The sequence below is a fragment of the Manacus vitellinus genome, unplaced genomic scaffold (genome assembly GCF_001715985.3).
Source record: "Manacus vitellinus isolate BGI_N305 unplaced genomic scaffold, ASM171598v3 scaffold_23_pilon, whole genome shotgun sequence".
Lineage (NCBI taxonomy): Eukaryota > Metazoa > Chordata > Aves > Passeriformes > Pipridae > Manacus > Manacus vitellinus.
The window spans coordinates 6,507,125-6,519,693 of NW_021939718.1; the positions used below are offsets into that span (position 1 = coordinate 6,507,125).

A 12,569-nucleotide genomic window follows, 5' to 3' on the forward strand; every position below is an offset into this window, starting at 1 on the left:
GAGGACATGGGCACATGATCCTTCCCTGCTGCTGACTGGTCCCCTTGTCTCTGGGTAAACTGCACCTCTCTGGAACTGATAATTGAACAACCAGTTCAGAAACTTAATGTTTCTTATTGCTAACTGTGACTACACTATGAACTTTGGAAAAACACCTTATTATTGCTAATATAGTGAAGCAGAAGTGCCCGGGGTGGTCGGTCTTTCTCAGTTCAGCAGAAAGATGGTCCCAAGTACAGGTGTGAGGGATGTGTGCACTTCCGGCAGTGTGTGTGTTGGAGCTTGATGTATTCCCTGGTGGTAAATGCTTGGGTATCACAAGCCTGGATTTACCCAGGCTTTTAAGTGAAGGAAACTTGGGAGTCTTCTTTCTATGCGGTTCCTAGAAAACATAGCTACAATTTTTTGGGGAAGTTTTGTCACATTTTGGCTCATTTCTTATGTACTTGTGGATTTATTTGCTGCTGGAGTAGTTGCTGAATATGGATCCTTTTGAATAATGTGCTAGAAGAAAATATTACATTTTCTGTTCAACAGTAGTAGGGGCCTTCCAAAAGGTGGTTGTTGGGATTAATTCTATGGTTTGGGCTTTTGTTTTGTTTGGTTTTGTTTGGTTTTTCCCCCGTGGGTTTTAAATAGCTGCTGCATTGTTTGGAATAGGAGACTGCTTACTGTGGTACTTTAAAATAGAAAGAGGTTCCATGAAATAATGGAAGCTGGAGTTTTCTGTGTAGTAGCATAAAAATGTATTTAGTGATGCAGTCAGCCACTTCTGTGTATAGATATTCAGTAAATAAAGCATTAAGAAAGAAGTATTGTAGGCATCCCTCATTAAAAAGACTTTCTGTATCCTGAAGTGGGTGCATCAAGGATCTGTATTTCTGTTTGCTTGTAATCATTAGTGTTTTAATTTTAGGGTTGCTTTTTTTTTTCTTGCTAGTTTTATTTGAATATCATATTCAAGTAAAAGCTGTCTGCAGTGATCTTGTCTTCATGTTTTAGGTAGTAGTAGATCCCAGTAGCTCCCATCAGGATGGAATTGTTCTTGTGAACAACGGTGTGATGATGTATATCCTAAATCCAAATAAAGAAAAGTGGACTAGCCTTTGTTTTCTGAGATTCTTTTTGGTGAAATATACCTGACCATTTGACTTGTGGAGCTTGGTTGGAGCTGATTCAAAAGTACATACTCATTTTCCCAGCAAGGCTGGCATTTAATGCTGAAATCTGTCCTTAGCAAAAAGGTAACTAAATCAAGGCTGAAGGCTGGAATTGCAAAGATACTCGATAGGGGGTTTTTTTGTGGTAAAAGCTGTAAATAACAGTATGAGGAGACTTCTGATTTCTTGGCTTTCCTGTGGCTGTCCAGCAGTGTGATTTTCATCATTCTTCCAACTAACCTGGGATTGTTTGTCACTTGCTGGGAGGATGTGCTGCCAGGTCTGACAGACCTAGAGAAGGTCTAGCACTTTAGGTGAAAGAAAAAAAGAAAGTCTTATCCCCTGGCACTGCAGCGGCAGGTGTACTCCTCATCACTAAACTAGCACTTCTTCTTTATATGGCCATGCAAACTGTGCTAGTATAACATGAAATAGCATAGCAGCTAATAAACTTGGGCAGGTGCTGAGGAGTAACTTTGTGAACTGCAGACTCAAACAACAGCAATGCTCCGAGAGCTTTGGAGGGTCGTTTTCTACTTAGCTTTGAGACTCTGTGACTATTTCTGCAGCCCTGGTTGTTCATTCTCATTGTAGGTGACTTAATTAAGGAGATATAATCTCCTTTTTCTTATTTAGAGAGATGCCTAGTACTGTTTAGTATAGAGAGAATGTGTCTCCATTTTATTCTGTTTTCATTTACAAGTGACCTGGAAACAAAATTCAACTGTAGTCTTTTCTGTAAGGTAATTTGGCTGTGTACATTTCTCTCCATGCCATTGTTTTCTTCTTTCAGCTACCTTGTTGATGAGGATCTCTGGGTGGGGATGGAAAATGTGGATGAAGGCACTTTACAGGATGTTGCTTGGCTGAAGAATAGCGTTCTGGTTCTGGCCAGGACAGGGTTCCTTTTTCAAGTAGCAAGGACGGGGCATGATTAGGACCTGGATGTTATTTGACACCACCTCACGTCACTGCTGGGGCTGGGGGAAAGGGACACACTCTCTCTCTCTCTCTCTCTCTCTGTCTTTTAGGGAGAAGAGATTCCTTCCAGTAAAGAAAACATGGTGGACGGAGCAGTCCAGTATTTATTTATTTTGGGCGGATTTCCGTGTAAACAATAATGAAGTCACACCACCACTGAGTGTTGCTGTGCCAGACTTGTTTTTTGGAACTTCAGTACAAACTGGAGCCCACACTGACACTGCCAATGTGTTTTTCTCCATTCCTTAAGCAGCAGAGTGCAGGCCATGTTTGTCTTCACCTTGGGGGGCATCCAGTACGCCTGGAACCGACTGCCCTAGGGGTGGAAACACCGCCCCATTATTTGCCATAGACTGATCCAGACTGCTTTGGAAATGGGTGAGGATCCAAACACTTGCAATACATCAGTGACATCATTGTGTGGGGCAACAGAGCAGAGGAAGTTTTGAGAAAAGGGAGAAGATAATACAAATCCTCCTGAAGGCCAGTTTTGCCATAAAACAAAGTAAGATCAAGGGACCTGCCCAGGAAATTCAGTTTTTAGGAGTAAAATGGAAAGATGGACATTGTCAGATTCCAGTGGATGTGGTCAACAAAATAGCAGCTACGTCACCACCAACCAGCAACAAGGAAACACAGGCTTTCCCAAGTGCTGTCGGCTTTTGGAGAATGCATGTTCCAGAGTGCAGTCAGATTGTAAGCCCTCTCTGTCATGTGACATGGAAGAAGAATGATTTTAAGTGGCGTCCTGAACAACAACAAGCTTTTGAACAAACTGAACAGGAGATTGTTCCTGCAGTAGTTGCACTGGTCAGGACAGAACAGGATGTAAAAAATGTGTTCTACACTGCAGCCGGGGAGAACGGTCCTTCTTGGAGTGTCTGACAAAAAGTGTTCAGGAAGACTCAGGAATAACACCTGGCATTCTGGAGCTGGGGAAACAGAGGATCGGAGGCCTGTTACACCCCAACTAAAAAAAGAGATCCTAGCAGCTTATGAACTGGTTTGAGCTGCTTCAGAAGTGATTTGCAACGAAGCACAGCTCCTCCTGGTGTTGCCCGTAAACAAAGACACAAACCAACAGAGTGCCGGTTTATGGGTGCTTTATTCGGGGCCCCGGGAACCTGCGGGCTAACGCCCCAAGTCAGGATTCCGACGACCCTCGTTCTCAGTTCAGCTTTTATACACAAACAAGTTTACATGTATTCTCACGGCTAAAACAATTACAGTTTCTATAGCAACCCAGGTGCAGTAGTTTATAACAATTAACAATCATCTACTCTAATCATAAATCTGCTTAAGTTGCCTTACCCCCCTAGAAACTGTTTCACAGACCCTTACCACATCTAAGGTACAAATCGTTACGTACATGCTTGACTAAATCTTTTGATTATTGTTTCTACTTCTTCAGTACATTCTATTCCCACGAACAAGGCTGCTGCTTAACTCACTACTGTAATGTGTTGCTTTCTAGGCCTTACCCTTTTACTTAAGCCTTAGCCATTCTACTACTAAATTTAAACTGCTTTGCAACACTGGCACCCTGACTTCCAGTGCTAGGCTGGATGTCCAAAGAGAAAGTGTCTTCCACACACCATGCCACTGATGCCACATGGAGTAAGTTGATTTCTCTGATTAGATTGAAATTGGAAACCCCAATCACCTCAGGATCTTGGAAGTCAGCACCAACTATCCTAAAGGAGAAAATTAATATCTATAAATCTGTGCCAATCTGTGTTTGTTTGTAACAAAGAGATAAAATTATGACTCAGGAAGAAGTTTTCAGTAGATCTTGCTCATCTGCGAGAATATTTACCCTCTGCAGGCTGCCCTGGTCAGCACCAGACAGTGGAGAGAAACCAGAGCAGAGCAGAAGTGTCCATGGTTAAGCAGAGAGGGGCACTAGAGGCAGGCTGAGGGCATCGTCCCCTTGATAACACCAGTAGCCCCTGCTGCTCTTTCTGCCTTTGGCATCTGCTTCACTACAGGTGCACATCTGCAGCAGAAATTCCTGTGGGAGGAGGTACTGCTAACATGGCCCTGGGGCTGCAGGAGTCCATGGCTGTGCATTGCAGCATGTGGGTGCACCCGCGATGGGGCATGAAGAGAAGGGGAAAGGCAATAGAAGGGAGAGAAAACAGCACCCAGAGACTGTGTGAGGGAAATAATAATTTATTTCCTTTTCCTTGAATAAAGAATTGCAAGAGCCCTGCCAGCACCGCCAGTGGGGCGGTCTCTTGCAGGGTTGCAGAGAGTCCTGGGAGCTGGGGGCCCTCCTGTCTGGGGGGTGCTGGGATTCCCCGGGCAATCACTCCCTGCCCTGGATGGGAGCGGAGGGGCTGTGGCTGCTGCCCTGGGCAGGAGGGAGGCCTCTGATGTAGCAGGTTCCTCCTCCATGTCAGAGCCTGTGAGGCTGCTGGCAGGAGTCCCCTTCTGGGAACTGCTGGAGCTGGAGCTGCTGAAGCTGGAGCTCCTGGAGTAGCTGTAGCTGCTGGAGCTGAAGCTGGCTGTGGCCATAGGGCCATTGTTCTCATCTCTGACTGCACCAGAGCACATCAGTCTCTGGGCCTCCTCACTGCACTGGCCCACAATGATGTTGATGGCACTGTGGATCAGTGGTGCTGCGTGTTCCTGGAGGAGAAGCTCCAGCACTTCAATCAAGACCTCTGCATTCAGCCCATAGACGCAGAGGCCATGCAGGATGGTGCTCTCTATGGTCTCTACCACCCACCACCAGCCCCGGTATATTCCCTCCAGCCTCTGGCGTAGCCAGGGCCGCACAGGGTCCAGGAGATGCTCTTGTTGACGGAAAAGTTCTGCCCAGTCCTCTGGCAGGATACTACCTGAACCCTCCTGCTCTACTTGGGACAGTGTCTCCTGTGGAGAAAATGAACGGGATGTCCCAGGGGGATGGGGACTGTTCTCAGCCAGGGTGTCAGGAGCTCTCCCTGCCATGCTGCTGCCATCTGGCAGCTCCTCAGGGGCTGTGATGGCTGTCTCCAGATAGTCTCCTTCTCCATAGTCAGAAAACCGGATGGTCTCTATTGTTTTTCTGCAGAGTGGGCACACTGGGTTTCTCTGAGCCCACCGCAGGATACAGCCCAGACAGAACCGGTGGTGACAGGGTAGAGCAGAAGCCACGTCCTTCCAAGTGTCCTGGCAAATGGGGCAGTTGCCGTCTGTCTCCGTGGCCATTTTTGTGTCCTGCAGCACACTGGGGAGAGCTGAGGATCAGGAGCTGCTTGCCTTCACTGGTGCCACATGTCACAGGAGGGAGAAGCCATGGTCACTGGCTCTCCCAGGAAGGGGAAAGAAATATCCAGGCCCTTCAAGAATGACATCCTTCCAGCTCCCTGACCCCCGTCACCCACGCCACAGCCACCCCCCTGGGGGGCACGTTTTCCCACAGAGCCAATCTTCACTGCTGCCAGCACCTGCAGTGCCTGGCTGCCTGAACCAGGCAGGGCCAGGGAAACACTAGTTAAGACTGCTCCAGGTCTGCACCAATATCTGCCAGTGGCAGGCACCAGTCCTCACTGGAGAAGCCTGGTTTGATCCTCTTGGACTCACAGTCTTGCTTGGTAGAAGTTCAGGCTGGAGCCAGATTGATGAAGGCTCTGCCAATATCTCAATGTAAGCAGTGTCATAATGCATCTCCCCGTGATGTCACAGTCTACTGCTCGGTGACATCAGCCTCTGCCCCTGGGTGACAGTACAAAAGGCATTCAGACTCCCAGTCACCCCAAGATAAGCAGAGAGGAAAGTGAGGTCACAATCCATCACTCGGTGAAGTCACAGTCCACAGGTCATTGACATCAGCCTCTTCTTCCCAGTGTTGTCACAGCAGGCCTTCCATCCCTGCAGGCACATGGTGTCAGGAGAAAAAAGAAAATACCTTTTCTTGTTTTCAGCTTCTGCATTTCCATGTAGCTCTCCCTCAGTTACCTGTGTCACATGACTGTGGCCGTTTGTCTTGTCATGCCTTTAAAAGTCTTCCTGGGATCCAGTGACAGGACATGGGGAAGTGATTCAAAACTGCATCAGGAGTGGTTCAAACTTAACATGAGAAAACATTCTTTAGTGAGAGGGTGGTCAAACACTGGAATAGGCTTTCTTGAGTGGTAGTCAATGCCCCAAGCCTATCAGTTCCAGAGGCATTTGAACAATGTCCTTAATGACTTACTTTAAATTTGGGTCATCCTTGAAGGGGTCAGGCAGTTGTACTATATAGTTATTATTGGTCTCTTCTAAATGAAATGTTCTGTTGTATCCTGTTGTATATTATGGTACCCTACCTATCCAGCCACCATGGTATTTTCTCTCTCAGCTGCTGCTAATAGGATTTAGCCTGCAAAATGACAGTTCCCTCCGAAGGGCTTCCTGCTACTGTAATTGGGAGGCTTTAGGAGAACGTGAAGGCATAGGCTATAGGCAAAGAGGTGATATTTGAGTACAGGCCTCTTGTCCACATCTGCATCTTCCCAACTTCACTCTCCTTGGTTTTTGTCCTCTGTCATGTCTTGTCACACTCCTATGCACTTTGTCCATCCCTTCTTGGCAGCCCTCCACACAGTGAGGCTGCCGTGATCATCATCAGACAGTGAAAAGAAACCATATGCATTTCACAAACTGGGAAAAAAGTTCTAAGTCTAAGGAAAGGAGGCTGAGCCAAGTGGTGGGATCTACCTACCTGTGGGGTAGATATTCACCCTTGACCAGATGCATGGTTTGCAGGTTTGGGGTGCAAAATGTATCCTTTGGGGAAAGAGAAAAGGGCACAGAAATTAATATTTTCAGCAGCTGAGAACTGGCAGTATTAAAATATGTAGCAGTTAACGGAAGGCATCTCCCTCATTTCAGGATTTTCCTCTACATGGGAAGATGGAGTGAGTTCTGGCAGCTCGGAACACCTGACAGGGAGCAGCAGCTGAGGCAATGGAGCACTGCAGGAAAAAATGAAGGTAGGAGGGAATGGTTGGCAGCACCTGTACGTGCCAACATAATTTAGTCTTTGCTGCCTCTCAGGGAAGAAAAGAGACCTTGGGGAGAGACCTTGGGGCTGTAAGCTGGTGTTACTGAAGGGCAAGGGAAGAAAACCTGACCTACGAAGTTTGTCTTGCCACACAACTGGAGAAAGGAAACAAAATCACTTGAAATTCTGGCCTCGACCTTCAGTGATGTTTTGAATATTAGAATATCCATTTGGGGGAGGAACAGAATGCATTTGCACAGTTCCATTATGTTTTTTTGTTCAACACACAGATACTCTCATTTCCCCTTCTTTGGCCTTAAGTATTCAAGTTAACCATCTGCTTTGGAAATGTAGCTCAAATGTAACAGTTTCTGCTATTTTACTTAACTTTGCTTGAGCTGAAAAATTCAGCTGTAATTTGCTTTATAGAATTCTTTGTCACTGTAGGACTGAAAAAAGACCACAGGAATTTCTCCCACCAAAAGATAATATGTAGAATAGTATTATAAAGATTATTTCGCAATATTCATGTGTTGCTTTATATGTAACTGTATAAAATCTTTAATTTAGAATAAATGTTACCTAACAGGCTTTCAGTTCAATTACAGCAGTTGCTTTTCAGCAGGCTAATTCTCCTATAAGACTAGACAATGAAAGTAATCACTTACACATATGAGTTTTCCATATTTCCATATTCATGGTTTAGGAATGGTATTCCCCAGTTTAGTGTTCACATTGAAAGACCCAAGACCACATGTCACTTGCTCACTTCTCCACCACTACCCCTGCACAGGATGGAGATTTGGAGACACAAGAAAGTAAAAATCATGGGTTGAGATAGGAAAAATTTGCTAGAAACAGCAATGAAATAAGAAGATGAACAGCAACAACAATACTAATAGCAGAGTGTACAAGACAGGTCAGAGATTCACACGCGATTGCTCAGCACATGGAACCTGTGGAACCTGGCACCACTCCACCACTGCAAATATTAACCCTGTCCTGGCCACATCCAGAACACATGACATGCCCTGAGGGTCCTGCTCTTGCTCAGGGTTAGAAAACCCCTGGGCATCTGCCCTGGCAAAAGGGACTTCAGGGCAAGCTCCCACTTACTAACATTCCTCCCCACACCATGTCCCTTTTTGCCTCCAGAAGGCTTTGCACAGAAAGAGCACTGGAAGTGTCACTCTTGGAACATGTGCAGCAAGGAAAAAGAAAGCTTTTGAGCAATCTGGGTCTTAGAGCATGTGCTCATGGAATAAGGCCCTCTTTCTAAAAGGCACGATCCATAGTGGAGCACTCCAGCTTCAGGTACAGGGGGCTCTTCCAAACCAGGGACCCGCTGCCAGTGCACAAGGACACCAGGGACATTCACACCCTCACATGAACTTGCTGTGCTTTATTGGCAGAGCCAGGACTGCATTACGGCCAGCGCTCTCAGCTCAGCGGTAGTAGCGTCTGCGCCTCCTGCCACGGGAGAGACGCCGGCGATATCGGCGGGATCCAGCCCGACGTCTCTTCCGCATGCCACGGCGACGGGAGCGGCGGCGGCTCCGACTGCGGCTCCTGTAAGATCTCCGATAGTGGCAGGGCATGGTGGTTGTGGCTGAGGGCTGGGGCGGCTGCGTGGCTTTTATAGGGCTGCCAGGCAGGAGCCCTTTGTGACACCAGCACATTCCAGAGCCAACACCACCAGCAAGGTCACAATGGCTGTGCCCAAGCAGTGTCTGGTGCACTCGCTGGTACATGGGCATAGTGTCACCGAAAACTGGAAATAAAACTCCTGAACACTAATATAGTATTAAGAAGCAGCATTAACTTATTGCAGCGCTGGATTCATTCTAACATTCGTGCTTGGCTCAAGATAATACATGTATTTACTAGCCAGGGATATATGTGTGCATTCTCTTTATCAAAAGACATTTTAATACGCATTAGTTGCCAAAGTGCCCAGAGTGTGGCCCTGATGCGGGCCAGGCTCTGCCAATAAAGATAATAATTTTATCTTCTGGACAGCAGGTGAATTGAAATCTGAGAACAGAGCAGTGCACTTCACCTCCCAACTGGAACTCTCCCCACCATTTCCCCTTTAGTAAGCTCCCAGACACATCCCCAAAGGAGGAAGGTGGCAGATGCTCTGCCCCACCAACAGCAACAGCAGACAGAACTTCACCTGTCAGACACACAGCTGGGAACGTTGGTGAAACAAGCTGAAGGTTTACAGTGGAAAAACAAACACCTCCTGTGATGGCAAAAGCAAAGCCCAATTTATGCTCATTTCACCCGCTGGCAGATTTTCTTTCAGCTGTTAGTTTTCCTATGGAAGAACATGGAAAGCGTAAATACTCTTCTGTCAGAAATGAAAGATTTCTGGTCAGTTTAGGATCTAGTCCAGCTCCTATTCTCATCAGGATCAAAGTGAACTAGGATACCGTAGGAGACTCAGGAAAGAATAGTGGGCAGCTTAGCAGGTGGATGATGGTTTTGCAGCTCGCTCTTTGATGTTACAGGGGGAGTTCCTGAACTCTATTCCCGAAAATAGCCTCAGGAGAACTCCATGTGCACATCCCACGGGAGTCCACAGCCTTGTGTTCTCCTTGTTGCACAGTTTTGGGGCTTGCCTCTCTAGGGAAGAACCTGTGGCCTTGCCAATGTCTGATGTTTAATTCAAGGTGTCATGGCACACTGAGCTGCAACCGCTCCAGCTCTGTAAGTGGACACCTTTAGGCCATTTACTGTGGCAGTAAATTGTTTACGCTTATCTTGCATTCACCATGTGCTTGGTGTAAAATTGCACGTGTGCTTTATAGAATAGAGGCACATTAGAATGTTCTCTCGGAACACATTAATATCCAAATATTCTCCTTTTCCCATTAGAAAATACATAGCTATATTCTCCTATGGGCAACACCAGAGCTATAAGGATGACTTCCATGCAGAGTATGGGAAACACCAGAAGTTGCTGGCTCAGATGGACAATATGGCCAAGAAATTCAGGACTTTTGATGAACAACAGAAGTTTGTGATTCAGGGATCTTCAGCATATCAGGTAAAGAAGGATAAAACTGAGAAGAAGACCCTGGCGAGCTGAGGGGGTGCTGATACCCAGATGGGGGAGAAGACAGGAAGTGCCTGGAAACTAGTGGCCGTAATCCCAAAACTGCATGCAGGGCATGCACTCGTGGAATAGGGCCCCGTTTCCGAGAGGCCCGATCCACAGTGGAGCACTCCAGAGTGGGGTCCAGGGGGCTCTCATGAACCAGGGAAAGCCCAGGTGAGCAGAGAGACGCGGGCCCCAGGCGCACCCCGAGCGAGTCGCTGCCGGCGCACAGGGACACCAGGGACATTGACACCCTCATCTGATGGGAGCTTGCTGTGCTTTATTGGCAGAACCAGGCCCGCGTCAGGGCCGCGCTCTGGGCGCTCTGGCTCTGTAAGGCCGAGGCCCTGAGCTCGGCTCAGCGGCGTCTGCGCCTCCTGCCGCCCCGGCGGCGACGGCGAGTCCGGCGTCTCCTCCGCACGCCTCGGCGACGGGAGCGGGCGGCGGCTCCGGCTGCGCTGCGCTGCGACCTCTGCGCGACCTCCGCCGGTAGCGGGCCATGGTGGTTGTGGCCAAGGGTTGGGGCGGCTGCCCGGCTTTTATAGGGCTGCCAGGCAGGAGCCCTTTGTGACCCCACCAGCGCTTTCCAGAGCCAACATCACCAGCGAGATCACAATGCCCGCACGGCCACACCCGTCCCCTGAGGAATCCATGGCTATGGACAGCCATGGCCTACAGGATGTGGGCGGCTGCCCTGGGGCTGCCATGGCCTTTTGGGCTAAATGGCTTAGAGGAACTCACAGCTAGTGGCACCTTGAGAGCTCTGTCACCACCTCTGTAACACGCCAAAATGGCACTGCCCAGTTTGCTCAGGAACATCCCACGCAGCTCACAGAACCGAGGCGAAACCGATGCCTTGTGTGGGAGACCACGATGAAGGGTCGAGCAAAGTCCAAATGCTCAGCAACCCCCCTGGGGTGCCTAAAGACCCCCAAGAAGACCCTCTGAGACTCTTTGTGCAGACCCCAGCAGCTAATGCATATTAAGATGACTTCTGAGAAATGGAATGCATATGTATATGCCTGCTACTGAATACATGTACATCTTGAGCCAAGCATGAATGTTAGGCTGAGTCAGACCCCTCGCTCCATGCATCCCTCCAGGACATGGAATTCTAAACTCTCCAGAAATGTTTGCATGCCCTACTTTTCTTTTCACCTTTCCTGTTTAGTGTAGCCCCAGTTCCTCTGATGGAGAGGATGTCAGTACCTGCACAACAAGCTGTCTCGCATTAAGAGACTAATACAGGAATTTGACAAACAGCAAGAGGACTCCTAGCAGCAGTTTTCTGCTTCTGCCAATACATATCTATGAACTTGGCTTATTTTTTGAAACTGAAGATTACTTACCCTAGGATTCTTTATCTTAGTGTTCAACAGTTGCTTATTTATTTAAAACCGCAGATAATTTTCTGTAAGATTATATGTTAGTATTAAACAGTATCTTGTTTATTTAAAACCCAAGATCCAGTTCCTCTAATAGTATATAAGATAGTATTTCACATTTTCATTAAAGAAGTTTCAGTATTGTTAACTCCTTGTGGTGGTGGTGTTGCTTATATCATATTTGAAGCTGCTTTTTTCTGGTCCATCCTTTTTTTCAAGACTCAGGCTGTCCATTGAAAGCATTTTTTCCTTAGATGGTTGAGATCCAGTACCTCTGCTAAAAAGTTGTCCATAATTTAGTAAAATATTGTAGCAAATTGTAATACTTTAGAATAAGTACAAGCCTGTTTTATGACCTCTCTGGTTAATGCAAACTCTTGGCCTTATGTGGTAGAAATTTGGGCAAACTCCCCAAAAATCACCGTGTTATGAAGAGACATCATTTGGGCTGCTCTGCACTGTCAGTTGAAGCAGCTCACAAGTCTGCTTTAAAGTCTTGGGTTCCCCTTAACGGTGAGCCAAGTAATATCCAGATCCTTTGGAAGTGATTTGTAAAACACATAGACACGTGTTGAGGCAAAGTACTTCAACAGATTTTATACACAAGTTGGGTTAAAGTGTCACAGTAGAAACTTTACCCATTTGTTAGCTTTGTTAAAAATAGTCTGTCAGAACCAGTCTTTCTAGAGCCACAAATGTTGATTCCTGCACAGATCTGTGGTGACTCTGAAGTCTAATTCTTTCCCTGAGTTTACTACCATTTGTTGCTTTAACTCATGGGGGAGAGGTGTGTCCTAAGCTTCTTTTGGGGAAGGATATGAAACTGACTGAGGGAGGACAGTAATTGGGAACATTATAACAGGGCTGTGGATCCACCTTTCTTCCTTGGAGAGTAGTTTAAAAACAACTTCCTCAATTGTCTCCCTGCAAACTGTGTTAAGCCCCTGTATGTGACACTTCCTGGGGTG

General features: G+C 47.0%; 1 protein-coding gene across 1 annotated transcript; it reads right to left on the reverse strand.

Annotated features, from left to right (window-relative positions):
• Window positions 1–4,313: 4,313 nt before the first annotated feature.
• LOC108640368 lies at window positions 4,314–6,128 on the reverse strand. The gene is made up of 2 exons (XM_029959931.1): window positions 5,576–6,128; window positions 4,314–5,355 (listed from the first exon to the last, which is right to left on the reverse strand). Exon 2 carries the CDS (start codon window positions 5,334–5,336, stop codon window positions 4,314–4,316), a length of 1,023 nt encoding a protein of 340 aa, XP_029815791.1. The 5' UTR covers window positions 5,337–5,355; window positions 5,576–6,128.
• Between the last annotated feature and the right edge of the window lie 6,441 nt (window positions 6,129–12,569).

Excerpts from the sequence above, each read along its gene's own strand:
- LOC108640368 (XM_029959931.1), bottom strand. The coding sequence starts at position 5,336 with ATGGCCACGGAGACAGACGGCAACTGCCCCATTTGCCAGGACACTTGG.